This window comes from Macrotis lagotis, chromosome 4 (assembly GCF_037893015.1).
Source record: "Macrotis lagotis isolate mMagLag1 chromosome 4, bilby.v1.9.chrom.fasta, whole genome shotgun sequence".
Taxonomy (NCBI): Eukaryota; Metazoa; Chordata; class Mammalia; order Peramelemorphia; family Peramelidae; genus Macrotis; species Macrotis lagotis.
Window position 1 is genome coordinate 88,126,954 of NC_133661.1, and position 18,012 is coordinate 88,144,965.

General features: G+C 33.7%; 1 protein-coding gene across 2 annotated transcripts in view; it reads right to left on the reverse strand.

The window, feature by feature from the left end:
- Nucleotides 1-4,109: 4,109 nt before the first annotated feature.
- The window catches only part of ACADSB (acyl-CoA dehydrogenase short/branched chain), a 45,778-nt gene continuing 31,875 nt past the window's right edge, over nucleotides 4,110-18,012 (reverse strand). For both annotated transcript variants that reach the window (XM_074233428.1, XM_074233429.1), the window contains 6 exons: nucleotides 16,662-16,787; nucleotides 15,611-15,703; nucleotides 9,918-10,007; nucleotides 6,545-6,682; nucleotides 5,640-5,739; nucleotides 4,110-4,481 (listed from right to left, as the gene is read on the reverse strand). In XM_074233428.1, coding sequence (XP_074089529.1) covers nucleotides 4,411-4,481; nucleotides 5,640-5,739; nucleotides 6,545-6,682; nucleotides 9,918-10,007; nucleotides 15,611-15,703; nucleotides 16,662-16,787 — 618 coding nt within the window. In that variant the 3' untranslated portion in view covers nucleotides 4,110-4,410. The remainder of the gene's footprint in view (nucleotides 4,482-5,639; nucleotides 5,740-6,544; nucleotides 6,683-9,917; nucleotides 10,008-15,610; nucleotides 15,704-16,661; nucleotides 16,788-18,012) is intronic.

The following is an 18,012-nucleotide window of genomic DNA, read 5'->3' on the forward strand; positions in this document are numbered from 1 at the left end:
CAACTATTCAATATTGATTCTTCTTCTTCTTATTATATCTCTTTCAAATTAATCCCTGGGAATTTATTACTGAATGGACATATTCACATGCAGTTCTCCAGAATATGGTTTTCATTTGACACCAGTAAGGAATTAAGTTACTAGCTTCTCTCAACTTGGAATCTAGATCAAGTTGAAAGAACAGAATATAAATGCCTACAGGATTCATATACATGTTACACAGGTTACATATATATTATAGGACTATATTCAAAAATGCAGTAAGAATGAATAGGAGGGCTCAACAGCACTTTCCAAAGTCTGGCCAATCATTTACCTACTTCATGATCATTTACTGGGGGTTGATTCTTTCAAAAGGTTAGGTGCTGTAAAGGTTACAAAGATATATTCACATCCCTAGGCACAAAGTAGCTAGGAGGTACAATGGACAGGATACTAGACTTGGACTTAGATCTGAATTTGAATCTTGCCTCCAAAATTTATTAGCTATGTGACTCTGGGCAACTTGACTTCTGTCTGCCCCAATTTCCTCATCTGTAAAATGGGGATAACAATAAGAAAATAATTCTCCCAGAATTGTTGTGAGATACAAATGATAGATTTGTAAAGTGCTCTGCAAATGCTAGCCATTCCTATCCGAAAGGATTCAAGTCTGTTTGCATTATCAGACATAGCTCTGGAATTAACTTTCTGTTCAATTCTATACTCAAAAAGTTAAAAAAAACTTCCCTATAAGAAAAACCCTTTGATTTTTTAAAAACCAAGTCCACTGAAATGTTAAATTCTTTACCTTTCTCGTTTCAGAGACATAATAATTCTCCTTCTAGGAAAGGCAAAATTTCATTATAGCCAACTTTCTACATTCTCTGAGGTTGGGATGAAGATCTGCTGGGAAAGGGAATTCTGATATTCTGTCAGAGAACAAACTGAGCACAACGAAATTGTCCTTCGGTGAAAACTCTGCTTCTGAGTTGATTCAGGGTACCTCACTTCTGCTTTTGACATTTTCCCACTTGCTCTGGTTTCTTGGTTCTCCTGCCAGAGATGTGGTCGACATTCCAATTCACTCTCATTGCTGTCACCTCTTGGCCTGAAGACTAGACACAGTTTCTGACTAGTGTTTGGCTTCTGGGCCCTCTCCTAGAGGATGTCTGCTGATGAAGATGTGATATTTCTAATTATTTTGTTGTAGTTTGAGTAATTGTGGGCAATCACATTGTATATCTGTAGAACAAGGAAGCAATATATGCTTCAGCACTACAGTGAACTAGTATTTTGAATTATATTAGGTTCACAGAACAATATTTTGCACATAGTGAACACTCCATAAATGTTTGAATTGAATGAAATTAACTCCCTGACATGAACCACTTATGGGAGGACAGGGACAACAGATCCAGAGTAAAGGCAGGCTTGGATAATCTGCATTGCAAGAGGTACAGATCCAGTTTTAAAACAGAATTCAGGAGTTAAAAGGGGAAGATATTATGGCCAAAGGTGAATTCATTACTTAGGACTTAGGGACCCCGACACTAAGCTTGCAGAGAACCCAATATATGTGTAGGATGAGTGTGCCTTATTCCATTCAGCTGGAGATGGAACTCCTGAACTGGTGTCATGCGGTGTCATGCTGTGACTTCCATCTAGTTTGTGAAGACTCTAATTTACAGAAATTACATTCAGGACACCACCATGATCTTTTACCTGTATGCATTACTTGAAGTCCTTCCTCATGCTGGAGTGCCCTCCCTCCTCAACTCTTTTTCTGTCTACAACTTCTCTTATTTAATAATTTATTTGTGTAAATGTGGTCTCCTCCCTTAATTATTTAAGAATGAGTGCCATTTTATTTTTGACTTGAGAGTCTTAAAGAAAGTTCATACCTCTCTTCATATCAGATCATATAGATGACTGACTGATTTTATGGCCCAAACAGCCTGAAAATAAAATGACATAACAAAAGGAGGGAAAACTGAGATAATAACAAGAAGAAAAAAGCTCCCAATCTAATTTAGGAAAAAGGATAGAGTGAAAAACTATTAAGCAACGAGTATAGAGAAAGTTTACTGGATAAAAAGCAAACTGGAAATCAGGTAAACTTGGCTTCAAATACCACCTTATGGGATCCCTGGCAAGTCAATTTACCTTTCAGGGCCCCAGGTAGCCCTCCTAAGACTACAAGTTACAGCTCATTCAGTGGCTGATCTCAAATCACAGAGGAGGGAGTTCCCTACATTAACAGAAATGACCAAGATGATCCAAAACAAAACAAATCACACTGAAAAATAACTGATATGTAACATGGAGACCTTTTTTTTTTTTTTTTTGCTGGGGATCTCTTAGTTTGAAACTAATTAAAGGGATAAAATCATTTTCCCTAATGGATTTACCTAGGGACCCAGAATGTAAAATTATAGCCACCAACAAGACAGAAATGAATTTATATAATAGATAAATTCAGTCGAAGAAGGCTTTCTTATAGGTATTTAAATCAGTTATTAATCATTACCCCCCCAAAAAAGCAGAGTTCACTGATTTTTTTTCCTTAAAGACACTAATGTGGACAATAATGAACAATTCTGCATTTATTAGAACATTAAAACATTAAGATATTTAGCCCTTGATTTTTCCACTTTCGATTAAATACTGATTTATAACACAGAATGGCATGGATGGATATCAGTTAGAAAACAAAATTAATTTATACAGTAATTAAATGGCAATATTTATTAAAATACATTTTAATCACATGTATACATAATAATACATAGTAATACTCATATTTGACATAGGCCTAGTATCCCATATCTCTCCAAATGACCAATGTCTTTGGCAAACATAAAGTAAGTGAAAATAATGCCTAATTCGCATATTCTTAAAACTTAGCATGTAGCCTGGCTTATAATAAATGCTTGATACATGTTTTATCTATCTACTTCTGACAGGAACTAGATTAATTCCTTATCAGTTAAGCTCAATGTGATGCCAATAATATATCACAAGCTACCCAACATTAAGAATAATAGTTCTGACACCAATTAATTTCCTGTATTCTAAAACAAATCTCTGAAGTCACCAATCCAATGACTAAAGAGACTGAAAACATTATTTTTAGGCATCAATCCTTTCCTCCCCAGACAAGCAAGGGCTGACATTATTGTGTATACAATTCTTTGACATTCTTAACAGTTTCCTTCAGTGCCTCTTAACTTTTAAATTAAAGTGCAATGACTGTGTTGCCCTCCTTATCAGGTTGCTCTGACTTCTCTTGCTTTGAAGGACTAAATGTTGAGACTTTCATCCCTAACATTTTATAGTATAGTAGATTGTTATCTTTTTTGAGCTACATTCTAAATTTTTCATTATTTCTCTCTCCATCAAAGATGGTTCCTCCCTTTAGATTGTATTCATATATTTCAAATGTCTATTATTTACATTAGAAAAGTTATTTTGAAAATGTACCTATAAAGCAAATGTCAAAATTTTCTGACTTACAGCATAATCCTTTCAAAATAAAACAGTAAAACAATTCTTATTTTACCATGGACTTGATTTAAAACATCTGTTTTCTTTTAAAAACACAATTTTGGATTTTTTTCTTAACAAGGCTTCACAAATTAGTTAAGATTAACAATATACAATTTAGATTTACAAAGATATTGAAATATTAAAAAACAGTGTCTGGTGAAAATTTTTAATTTTACAAAATAACTGATTTAAAAATATTTGCAAAGTTTCTTAATCAAATCACAACTTGAAGAGTAATTATGAGACTTATTTTTTTTTAAAAATGGATGATTTATTTTTAAACAATCTACTGAAATAATCAAAGTACTTATGATTTTTAAATGAATTAAATTAGCAGCAAACATCACATTTTGTTCTAATTAAAACAATTAAATGCAAATTAAATAACAGTTCCTATACTATATAAATCACATGACAATTAAAATATTGTTCTAGTTTTTCTTAATGAATTTCTATCATTTCTGAATTTATCAACAGTCAATCTTTCAACAAACATGCAAAATAGAGATGTTCAATGCATTATACTAGGCACTGATGAATCTGCAAAGGTATTAAACATAAATAATATACTCTGATATCAATTTCTCTGATTGTTTTAGAAATATGGTAGATTTTATTAATTTTTGTAATAATTAACTTAAAAAGAATTAAGATAATTTTGCCAAACGCTGGGAAAAAGTAACCTTGGATGCCATGAAGCAAAGTTCTTGTTTTGAATCATTGGTGACAAACAAAAAGCAGAGAGATCTAATATACTCCAAAAGAATGTAAGGAGTGCAGAAGATGATTCCAGCTTGAAAGTATTCCTGTTTCCAACAGAAGGCACTCAATTTATATTTTACATATATGGCTGCAATAACAGTTGTCATGTTCTTGTGACCCTCAGTATTCTTGATTTAAAAATTTTGCTATGGTATTTAACTGGATATTTGATGTTCCTTCATAAATCGTACCTAAAACACAGGGCAGGGAGAAACAGAAACAAGAGGAAGGAAACAAATGATGTCAAGAGTCTCAGACAAATTTTCTGCAGAAGACTTTCTTTGTCAATTTTCTGCCCTATTGCTGAAAAATAATTATGGGGAAAACATGAAGTCTTGATGATTATCTTTTAGTTATTCTCTCTATTGAAAACAATCTTGTAGAAAAATTGTGTTGATGACAAAATTCAAATCTTTATTAACAAGAGTCACAAGCTGATAAAGACTAATATATAGCTAAGGATAAATAGTACAAAATTTACTTTAAATATTGAATTGCATGGTCAAATAAAAGACTGAATAGCAAAGGAAGGATTCTATTCTGCTATGGTATTTCTTGGAACTGATTCTATCAAAGGAGAGTAATAATGGCAAGAGTCAATAATATAAAAAGAAACAGTAAATCCAGCAACCTGCTGATCCCTTCATTTTGTTGAATTTTACTAAGTTCCAACAGGAAACACAGATTCTGTATTTGGCTTAAAGACTTTAAGAGTCAACATTAGAAACTGAAAGTTTCTATCTTCTAAGATCCAGAAACCCAGAAGAAGGCCTCCAGAACATTGGACAGATACTCTGCGGGAGATTTGTAAGAAACCAAGAACAATAATAGTACTGGAGGAGGATGTCAGAATGGGTTGCCATTTTTAATCAATCGAAGGAACACATTTGTCTGAAACTGAATATTCAACGAAGTATAAGTGAGACGGCTCTATTATTATAGAATAGGTCACTATGAAGTCACTGGAATTTTACCTGTTTAAATAGCTGAGGAAAGTCTTGATCTAGTCAGGTTCAATTAGACAACTAACTACTAAGATTATAGTGATAGATCAACAATTAAATTAAGCCATACCAATCATTAGAGAAATGCAAACAAATTAATATAATATTAGAGTTCCTACTTGGCATTAAATTTTGTTTTCTATTTAGGTTTTATATAAAAATAAGAATGCTACTTTAAGATTCTAAGAGTTAGAGAGCATTTTAAGTTGGTATATTAAAATTAATGTGAATTTTTTAAAGGAATAGTAAAGGGAAAAAAATCCTAATTAGTTCTCAGACAATACATGTTGAATAGAAGGTAGGTTCTTATGACAAAAATAAGAATATAAAAATAGGCCTACTTACCAATCTTTGAATCTCTGAAGTATTTTTCCATTGGAAAATCTTTTGTATACCCTACTCCACCCATCCACTCTATGCATTTACTAGTTGTTAGTCCAGCAATCTAGCAAGAAAAAATTGAAATATTACATAATAATTTTCTATACCATCTTATACACTGGATTAAGCTTTTTTTAACTAGGAAAAACATTTTTGGAAATAATAACTACAAATTGAGTTAAAATACAGTGGCCTATGGATTTTGTCCCTTCTTCCCGCCACTTAAAATGTCTTACCAGTTCTGCAATACTTCTTAGATTGCACAAAACTCCTCTTTCCTTAAGCTAACCAGGCCCAAATCAGGTAGCTCCTTGAATTTGACTAAAAGACAAACTGCCAGGACTGGCTGTTAAAACACTATATAATTCTCTAAATACCTCCCCACCCCAAAATGCCTTGTTGATGACATTTCAGAACAAAGGTTTGGGTTTTTTCCCCCCTTTGAATACCATTAACATGTAATATTGGGGGAATCATGAGAAATAGTTTCTATGTTGCTCCCTTCATGGTGTGATTTATGGTAGATACTAAATAAAAATTCTTTATGGTATTTAACTTTTATACATCTTGCCAAACTGAAAACTTTGAACTTGATCTCACCATTAGTAAGTACTTAAACTGACTTGTAATTGAACTGTTAATTCTGCCAAAACCTTCAGTTGCAATTTAAGGATCCTAGCAAGAGGCGAGATTCACTAGGTTGAAACTTTGTGCCCTCAAAAATATCAAAATATCCCAATCACATCTTCTTTGATTCAATTCCCAAGGGCAGTCTATTTATGTCAGTAGATTTACTTAGTAATTTTGGGTAAAAGTCTTTTTTATATACACAGTGAAAAAACTATTTGGGCATAGAGTTTTATTCTTACCTCTGATGCAAAATATTTTGCCATGGAAGCTTCTTTTACAAATGGTTTTCCAGTTTCTGAAAGTCTAGCAGCATTATATGTCAGCAATCTTGCAGCCTCAAGCTGTGTGGCCACGTGAGCTATTTGATGTTGAATTCCCTACAATATTCAGACCCAGCATAAAAGTTATAATTGTAGTTTGCAAGAATATCTCTCATCCTTAAAGGAATGCATTGCTAGGGAAAACTACCAGACTCAGAATGTAGCAAAAGGAAATTCATGTACATTACTTTTTAAATACTCCTTAATCTACATTCTAAAATGAAATATGATATCATATGCATTGTTAAAATCCTCTTTTCTTGGAACATTTCAAAGTTAATATAATTTTTCACAATAAATATTCAAGATAATAAAATATAAGATAGCACACAGTTAGATTAAAAACTTTTTTGCTTAATTATAATTTCTAATCCTTAAAAAATGAGTTCATGGTAAATTCTAGGAAAGCCAAAATTTATTTACACTCATTAATTTCATTATTTGGGAGGAAAAACCTGATTCTTAAATTTTCCATAGTACACAAAAATTTCAAATATGTGTGGAATGCTAATAACATTCTTAAACATTTACTATTCTCCTTGCAAGTTACAGTAATACAGTAATACTATCAAGAGATATAAATGAACAACAGTTTTCTTCCCAGGATGGCAGAATTTAGTAGAAGCTAGTTTGTTTTTCATACTACACTTAAAAGAATTGCTCAGCTTGAATGAAAAGTCTTGAATACTGCATGATGAAAGTTGAATCAGAAAAAATTACAGGAAAAAATAAATTCCTGTAAATGTTAGCCAGAAATATTTATAGAAAACTCAAAGATTTCTGATGCCTGAATTGAATGATGTAATTATATATACATCCTTTCGACTAGGTGCTAGCCTTCCTTAAGCAAACAGAAACTGTGGAAGAGAAAGTTAACCTTGAAAATGTTGCCTGAAAGTGATATATCTGAGAAACAGAAACACTTGGTGTTTACAACCTAGAAGCTTCATTCAAAGATAATTAAAATTTCGTATAAAATATAAGAAAAAATAGTTATAGATGAATAAGGAGTAACGAAAAGAAAATCTTGTTTTACAACCTCATCTGAAAACCCAAAATGCTCCAAAATAAACCTAATTTTTTTAAAAAACTTTTCAGTTTTAAAAAATATATTATAGAATACCAGCAATTTTGCCTAAATAAAATGCTTTTGTTGGGGTTTTTTTTTTGGCAGTTTTGCAAGGCAATGGGGTTAAATGACTTGCCCAAGGTCACACAGCTAGGTAAGCATTAAATGTCTGAGGTCCGATTTGAACACAGGTGTCCTCCTGACTCCAGGGCCGGTGCTCTATCCACTATGGCACCTATCTGCCCCCTAAATAGAATGTTTTAATGAATGACAATTATTTTCATAAAGTGTTTTATCACTTTAAATATGTTTGAGTTAGATTCTCCCTAACAGTGTAGTATAGTATAGTCTAAAGGAAAAAAGAACTCTGTTTCATACTCTTCCCTTATCTAGTAATCTAAGGTATAAGAACCAATGGCTCTGTGGAAATAGTATAGTGAAAAGAACAGTGAACACCAAGAATTTTAGGTCTAGTTTTGTCACTAAGTATCTGTGCAACCAAACTTCAAGACTTCTCCATTTTGCAGATAGTAAAAAGGGACATCACTGGCCTTACTAAACTCATGACATTGCTGAGAGAATCTAATGAGTTGTGAAAGAGCATTAAAAAAAAGTTTGAATCCTTATTCCATTTCTCACCAGATGTGTGAAACTGAGCAAATCATTGAACCTTTCTGAGCTTCAGTTTCATCATCTTAAAATGGAGACAACAGAGCTTGGTTTCCCTGCTGGGAAGTGCTGCTGAGTAGGGCCTTTGACATGTTAGCCGATACATTAATGATCTCTTTGGGGTGTTCAAGCCTTATAAAGATCTGCTAAAAGCTTCTGTAAGGACTGTTGTTCTGTCCCAAGACAAATGTCAAGGATGCACATGTTCACTCATATGACTCATGTCTTGTGAAAGGGAAGCACTTTTATCCATTCATGCAAATGCAATATTTATTAAATGCTTACTCTTTATATACTTATCACATTGGCTAAATTCACAGTAAAGGGGCTATGAGAAAGAAAATTCTTTAATGAACTATTGGTACAGCCGAACTAGTTCAACTATTCTGGAAAACTATTTGGAACTATAATCCCAATTCTATAAAACTGTGCATTTCCTTTGACATTGCATTTCCTAGGTCTATATCCTAAAGAGATCAAATAAAGAGGAAAAGGACTCATGTAGGAAAATAATTGTAATTATTCCTTTTGTAATAGCAAAGAATTAGAAACTTAAGGGGATGCCCATCAACTGGGCAATAGCAAACACATGATGATGCATGAATATGATGGAAAACTGTTGTGCTATAAGAAATAATGAAAGGGGGGGGGGGGCAGCTTGGTGGTGCAGTGGATAGAGCAGCAGCCCTGGAGTCAGGAGGACCTGAGTTCAAATCTGGATGCAGACACTTAATAATTACCTAATTGCATGACTTTGGGCAAGTCATTTAACCCCACTGCCTTGTAAACCCCTCCCCTCCCAAAAAGAAATAATGAAGGGTGGGTAGAGACATGTAGGTGGCACAGTGGATAGAGTACCAGCCCTGGAGTCAGAAAGACCTGAGTTCAAATGTGACCTCAAACACTTAATAACTTACTAGCTGTATGACTTTGGAAAAGTCACTTAAAAAATACACAAAAAAGAATAATGAATCATCAGAAAAATCTGGGAAGACTTGTATGAATTAATGTAGAGTGAAATGGGCAGAATCAGAACAATTTATATGATAAAAATTATATATGTAAGGACAATCACTTGTGAAAGACTGAGCAACTCTAATAACAATTCCAAAGAACTTGTGATAAAACATGGTATCTACCTCCAGATAGAGATGTAATGGTCTCAAGTGTATAGATCATAGAATGTTATTTTTTTTTCTCTTTTCTTTTGGACATAGCCAATGGGGGAGGATTTATTTTGAAAAATTACATATTTATAATGGAAGTCTTGTTCTTCTTGCCTTTTCATATGGGTTGGGGAGAAAGAAGGAAAGGGAGATTTTTAGAACCAAAATTAAAATAAATTTTTAAAAGGGGGAAAAAGACATTGAGATAGATAATGACTAAACTACAAATTTTTAGATAACTCATATCTTCCAACCTTATATAGCTTCCATTTTAGTAAGGAACTTCTGATACTTAACACCCTTACTGCTGCCCCATTTAAAACCCTTTATAGGTTTATGAGGGATTTATCTGATAACACAAAATAAAGTATTAGTGTTTAATTTTTACCTGAAAAGAAAATATTCTTTGACCAAACTGCACTCTTTCTTTAAGATATGGAATGGTGTGGTCAAAACATCCTTGGGCCAGTCCTAACATCTGTAAATGAAAAGAAAGAAGGCTTATATGCTTATATGTTCATATTTCAATTTATCCACAGTAGTAATTTTCTTGGCAGAAATAACAGTTATTTTTGAAAATAATAATAGTCATTAAGGTCTGTGTTATTTTTAAAAATTGCAATGGTATAAAATCCCCAATGATGCAGGAAATATCATATAAAAAACATATTGAATTACATACAAGAAAGTAAATCTCTCTGCACAACCAGAGTATCAAAGTATTTTATACTCAATCCTTTTAATTTCCAATCTTCTAATCCCCCAAATATCTTATTTAGATTAGTCCAAGGAGATTGCTGGAGAATAATTTTCAAATCCTTACTAGGAAAGTCACTTCTGAATACTTTTTGTTCTTAGTCTGCCTTTAGCTTCTCTTTTGAATCATATGTATTATGATTAATAAGAGTATTAAAGCTTTGGTGAAAAGGGCATTAGACCATATAAGATATACAGTAAAAATACTAATCACCTCTAATTCACACCACTGAAACTTTGGTGAGTAAAAATGAGCCAACATTTTAAAGCTACTTTTTTTCCCCCATTCTCTCACCAAGTGCTAAGCCAATTAAATTGTGACAAAATTTTACTCTGGGTCTCCAAAAGAGGAAATATAGAGGCGGAGAAGAAAGAGTAATAGATGTAGAGTCAGAAGATCAGAGTTCAAATTTTTATCTCTCCCATATACTGCTGAATGACTACTCTGGAACTCAATTTCCTCATTATGAAGTGAGGAATTTAAACTAGACCCAAACATCCCTTTCAGCTCTAAATCTGTGAGTTTCATTAAATTATTATGCAAATAATTCCACCAACTTTGGATTGTCTACATTTTAAAGGGGAAAAAATATGCATTAAAACATTTTGGTATAATTATCCCCAATCTCATCAATGTTTTATTTTTATTTTTTTTAAGAATGATTTTCTTTATTGAGTTTTCCAATTCCCCCCCATTCTTGCTTCCCTCCCCCCACCCCCCAACAGAAGGCTTTCTATTAGTCTTTACATTGTTTCCATGGTATACATTGATCTCAGTTGAATGTGATGACAGAAAAATCATATCCTTAAGGGAGAAAAATAAAGTATGAGATAGTAAAATTACATAATAAGATAATTAATTTTTAATGTTTCCTTTTTAGTCCTTTGAATTTTCCTTTAGTCACTTGCTTTCCAATACAAATAATGTCAAATGCAATGGGAGAAACCATATCACACTGAAGCACTCTTAATGAGAATACATGATTGTTCCATACTCTTATTATTAGAGTTTGTCTAGAAATGAATAGTATTTTTATTGATATAAAAACTGATAAAAAAATTGTCAATCAAAATGACATGCTGTGGAAGTAAATGGTCTTTTATTGTAAGTATTGCAAAGCTAAATCATTTACATTTAAAGTTTCAAGGATTGATATTTCTGTTCATTCTTGTTATACATTCTTCTTTCAGTAAAAGGTACCAAAGTATTAACCAAGATATAATAACTACCTGACCTTAGCTTTTAATTAGGTTATAAGACTAACTTAGAGTAATTAGAGTAAAGCCAAGGCAGTGTATTTTACTGCTGGAATATTTATATTATTTATATCCTTGGGAACAATGAGATCCAATGCTGCAGTTTTTAATACTATATCTGACAAAGTTTAATCAAAGAGTACTATAGAAAAGCCAATATCATATAGAAGCATATTATGTTGCCTTCTGGGAAGTTTGAGTTGAAGCCTTTATCTAAATCTAGCTAGCTATTTGGGGAGTAGAAGTTGAAAAAGGGCGGAAACATCATCAGTGCTATAATAAAGATTCACAAATTACAAGATACATGTATTTTGGGACTTCAATGAATCTGTGATCTTATTGACATGGTTATATATCCTCAAAAGATCAGATATCAAGCAATTCTCATATGCCTCTCCATCCTGTGGGAACTTTGTCCATGATCTCTTGTAATCTGCTGTGCAGGTCCACCTAACTGCTCCTCTTGTTCTTAATTACATGGAAACCAATGGTGCATGCACAACAGTTATATGGGTTAACAATAATTACCCTTCACTCCTATTATTTAACTATCTTATCCTAATCAGATGCTTATCTGATATTCTTTACATTTGCAAAATGCTTTGTTTTTAAAGTGTTTACAATCTCTTCAAACTATCCATAAATCCTGAGAGTGCCCTTTAGGTGATCCTTGATATAGCACCATTACAAAAGTATGAATGTTAGAAAGATTTTGTTTCATAGAGAAACTTGTGGTAATTAAAATAATTCAGCAATTCCCCCAAAATACAATTTTCAACTCTCCTGGTTCTGGACTTAGTACTGTATATTGGTAGTCTCTATATTGATGATGGTGTATATATTCCAATGGACAATCTTTACCAAAATAAGAAAAAAAGATATCCCTCATCTCTTTGTTTTTTTCTTTTTGGATAATTAAGTCAAACTTTTAAAAGTGATTATGTATTTTGTTTAGAAGAGGAGGCAATGTACTGGGACATGATGCAATTAGGACTGTGTCATTAACAAAGAGGGACATCTGAAGGCATTCACCATCTAAAAGCACTTAACTCTTCCATCTGGATTTTGCTCTAATTACCAACAAATTAAACAAGTATTTGTGAAGTGCCTATTGTTTGCTACATACTGTGGATATAAGTACAAAGAATTAAACAGCTCCTAAGGGGAGACAAACACTTTCAAAATATACACAAATATCATAAATACAAAGTTTACAAAGACAAAAAAATATTAAAGTTCTTAAATGCAAAGTAGTTTGGGAGGCAGGGAGGGTACTAGCATTGGGAGAGAAGAAGGGATTGTGTAGAAGATGGTGGTGGAGGTGCCTTTGAAAGGAAGTGACACATCCTACCTGGGAATCCCCCACATTCCTTTTTTAGATTTCACTTGTTACAGTCAGAGGGTCATGGAAGGATCACAGTCAAAAGGGGCCTTGAAGTTTACCTAGTTCAAATCCCTTGTTTGACAGATGACAAGACTAAGATCTGAGACATTAGGAGAAAGGCCAGAACCCAAACAAGTGACTCCAAATCTAGTCTTCTTTTCTCTGCACCACACTGTCTTCAACTTCTCTCTGCTGCTATATCTTTCAAGAAATTATAGGGCTCTCTTATTTTCCTAGGTTCAAATATAATCTCTTGTTTGGCATTTAAAGTGCTTCACTTACAACTCAAAATCTTATAAAAGTGAATGCTGAAAACTATCTTGACATGCAATTGGAAAAAATATTTAATGAAAAAACAAAGTGCTTCACAATCTGGACCCCTTCTTGCTATTGCCCAGTTATTTGCTACTCTGTAGAGAAGCCATTCCCTCTCTTCCTCCTATGCCTTTTTACTGGCTGGCTCAGGTCTGGATACTTGAACCCTTTGCATCCAGATCTCTCAGAATCCCTAGTTTCTTTGGACAATCAGTTCTAGAAGCTCCTTTTACGTGATCTCAGAAATACTTGTACCCTCCCCCCCAAAACAACTTTATATTCACTTTGAATCCATTTTAGATATGCTGGTTTATACTGTTTCCCCATTAGAAGACAAGTCATTTGACAGCACAGAGATAGTTTCCCTTTGGCACTAGTTTCTCTGGTACCTCACAGAGTGTTTGGAACAAAAGAGCCACTTGGTAAATATTTGTTGATAACTAATTTTGCCTGATTCTTAATATGCAAGAAGTTACCTGTATTTAGAAGAGCTTTTAAGGAGGCATTCTGTTCTACTGAATCAAATACATTCATACTCAACAAATAAGCCTAATGAGAGATTGTATTCTTCAGTCAACTCTGTGTAAAGATACAGTCAACTTAGAACATTCTTTACAAAATCCTGCTTCTTCCTTTTTTGTACCTTTCAAGGATGTTCTTTATGTGTATGTAGATTATTCTCATAAAATTAAAGATGAAAAAGGAGGCAAATAGGTATTAGTTTTGATACTAGTGATCTAGTAATTTCTCCATCCTTTTTAAAAAATATTCTGAATCAATACTTAATATCCTCAAAACAGCATTGCCTGAAGCCTGAATCTAGTTCAGCTTCTTTTCTCATTTTTGTTTTCTTCAGTTTCATTTCCCCTTCTAAAGCACATCAGGGACTGTGCTGGGGTCCAAATGTGGCAACAACTCTGATCTCACTGGAGAAAAGAATTTGTTAAAAAAAAATCTTTTGGTCATTATACTCCCTATCGATATTTTATATAAACAGAATAGAAATCAAGTGGAATACTCACACAAAAAAGCAGTCAAAGACAAGTTCTTTAGAGGTATGAAGTGGTAGGATCTAGAGAAGCTGCCTTGGAGTCAGAGAAGCCTGGCTTCAACTCTTTATTTCTCCCATATTTTGGCAGGGTGACTTTGAGGCCCTTAACCCCTTAGTGTCTCAGACAGTTCTCTCAAGTCATAAATAGCAGAGCAGCTGGCCTAGTGTTCTGTGGTGGGGAAGGAGGGAATTCTTTACATGGAAGAACTACTGAAAGAACTCTTTTTTACATTGAAACTGGATTTGAGCTCCCAATTCTCCTGATTCCAAGGTCAGGGCTCTATCCACTGCACCCCAGCTGTGTGACCTTGAGCAAGTCACTTAACCCTAATTGCCTCACGTACAGGTCCATCTCCAGTTGTTCTAATTCCTCTCAGGCCACTGAACCCAGAAGGCTCTGGAGGAGAAAGTGAGGCTGGTGATTTAGCACAGCCCCCCTCACTCAAATCCAATTTGTGTGCTTGTCATGGCATCACCTCCCTGATGTTGTGGTCTCTGAAAATGAAGGACAAACATTTTACACTGAAGACTTATATAGATTTGAATAAAAAGAATTCTTAGGGGAAAATCTAATTGATTTGTTTTTTAGGTTTTTGCAAGGCAAATGGGGTTAAGTGGCTTGCCCAAGGCCACATAGCTAGGTAACTATTAAGTGTCTGAGACCACATTTGAACCCAGGTACTCCTGACTCCAGGGCTGGTGCTTTATCCACTACACCACCTAGTCGCCCCCAATTGACTTTTTTTAAATTTTTTCCCCTAATTGACTTTTAATGATATTTTATGATATTTTACATGCTTGCTTAGTTCTGATAATTTTATTTCTTATATAAAATAATAAGTTCAATTTGTTCTTGTTAAAACTATGCAAAGTAGTTTAAGGGTTCCAAAGGACTAGTAATATCTAATAATATATTTCAGTACAGTTGATATTATTCATATCTGACTTTCAACTTTTTTTTAAAGGTACTTTAGTAAGAATTTAATGCTATGAAAAATTGTCTTTTTATTCCTAAGTCATATTTAGTTTTAGGCACATTTTAGAAGTACCAACATGGATGAAGTTGCTATTTTAGTGTTCTGAAAATAGAGAAAAAGTGCTAGCACTAAGTCAATAGTTTTTGTCCTCTGTTTCTTTCTGCTTTCTTGCCCTTAATTTTAAAGATTCTCTTTCCATTCTGTAAAGGAAGTGTGACCCCTGGTGGACATCCGCTTTTCTAGAAGTTCAACAATCCTGGTCTTCGGCCTTCTGCATTGCCAGAGCTGCACTGATATAAATGTAGATGATCTAAGTTTGAACATCAGAGGGTGCTACTCACCTGGGCAGCAATTCCTATTCTGCCTTCATTAAGCATTCCAATGGCATATTTGTACCCTTGACCAAGCTGTCCGAGGATATTAGCTTCTGGTACCTAAAGAATAAAAACATGCCACTATTTTCCAATTTGTTTTCTCAAGATAAACAACATATATTTTTAATATTCTATCTTGAAAATATAAATGAATTTGCACTATGAGAGCAGTCTCTCTCTCTCTAGGTCTAAGTTTCTTCATCTGTAAAATCAAAGTGTTGAATTAAGACAACCTCTAAAATTTCTAACCCAAGATCATTACACAAAAGTGGAGGTTACTGAATATATTTTGGATCTACTACATAAAAATGAATAGATTGCTTTTAATTCATATTTTAATATGCATAATTATATGCATATTTATGCATACTAAATGGAAAAAAGCTTGCTAAAATTTAAACACCAAAATTTATCAGAGTGAATAGGTAAGAAGTGTGAGAAATTTTTCTTCTATCACTAATCAACAATAACAAAAAAATCAATTTAGAATCACATAAATAAAAAACATTTAGTTTTGACTTTATGTGACATAGAGATAAACCTAAAATATTTTATTCATTAGCTTTAAAACTGAGAATAGGGAATATAAAATTTTATTTCATTTTCAATGAAGACCCTAACTCCTTTTTGAGTGCACTTTATAGAGAAAAGGGTAAAACTTTCACAGAATAACATCGCCACCTTATGGCCCTTTATGATAATGCTGCAATGGATTTTTAGTGTCATTGCTTTTGAGTTCAAAAACTCACCTTCACATCTATAAGCAAAATTGGGATCCCTGATAACTGTCCTATAAGGAGGATATTAAGTTGTAATCTAGGACCAAAATTACTGTCTCATAATTTAATCCTAAAGGAGTGTACATTCAGGATCAGATTAAAAGATTATTATTATTCAAGAGCTTCATACAAATAATAGAATCTTACCACTAAAGTCACTTTTTCATTGGTCCTTACATCAAATCTAACCAAAGTCTACTTTCACATTATGATTTTATTGAAAATAGGATCACACCTACCTTAACATTATCAAATATCATTGAACTAGTAGGAGATGCTCTGATTCCTAATTTGTTTTCTTTCTTCCCTATGTGAAGTCCCTCTGTATCACGATCTATTATGAAACATGTAATTCCTTTGTAACCCTAGGAAAGTAGATTAAAAAGGCATCATTAGAATCTTGGGTTTCTTAAAGTTTTATCTCAAAAAAGTTAAAGGCAAAAAAGAAACTAAAAACTTCTATAGTAAATATTAATGTATTTCAAATTTCAATTTAACTCTCATGTCAAGAGAATGACTGCCATGTATTACATCACTTCCCTCATTGTCTTTTTAAAAAATAACTTTACTTCTAAAAAATATATTTCATATTTAATTTTTCCCAAAACATGTAAAAATAATTTTTATCACTTGCTTTTAAAAATTTTGAGCTCCAAATTCTCTCCCACCATCCCTTTCTTCTCTTTCCTCATTGAGAAGGCAAACAATTTGATATAGGTTATGCATGTGTAGTCATGCAAAACACATTTCATATTAGTCATGTTGTAAAAGAAAACATAACGCTAAGAAAAATAAGTTTAAAAAGTAGTATTCTACATTGAGACTCTGATCAGTTTTTTTTCTTCTAGAGAGGAATAGCATTTTTTTTATCATACGTCCTTTGAAATTGTCTTGGATCATTCTATTGTTGAGAATAGCTGAGTCAATCCCAGTTGATTCTGCTCATTTTACTTTTCATCAGTTCATGCAAGTCTTTCCAAGTCTTTCAGAGAGCACTATGCTCTCTATAGTACAACAGTATTCCATCAAAATTATATAATCCAACTTTTTCAGCCTTTCTCCAATTGATGGGCATCACCTTCATTTGCTACTGGCAGAAGAGGGACAGGTTTCTGGATGCCATGCAATGACCTACTCCTCTAAAAGCCCAGTGATTAACTAACACTTTCAGGTGGCTGTTAGGAAGCTTTGGGGGTGGGTAGAAGTGGAGGAAGGGAAGCAATCTAAAATAATTGCAGCAACCTGAAGTCATCCATCTACATCCCCTTTCCCCTTTTCTCCTATTGGAATTTTCATCAGAATGGATCTAATGGGGCTGGGGAGGAGACATGGGAGACCCAGGGCTAGCAAAGCCATTTTCTACCTGATCCAATCTCGTGAGGGGAACTGAACTGGATGTAATCCACCCTTACCCCCAGGTGGGATGCTGCTTCTAAGAAGAGCTTTTCCTCCCAATCCTCTGATGACTCACCCCAGAAATAGATGAGGAAGGGTAGACAGATATGCTGGCTCCTGTTGGGATGTTACTCATCCGCTCCCCACCCCCAAATCTAGACAGAGATCCCCACCCAGCAGCTGATGCTTGGGACC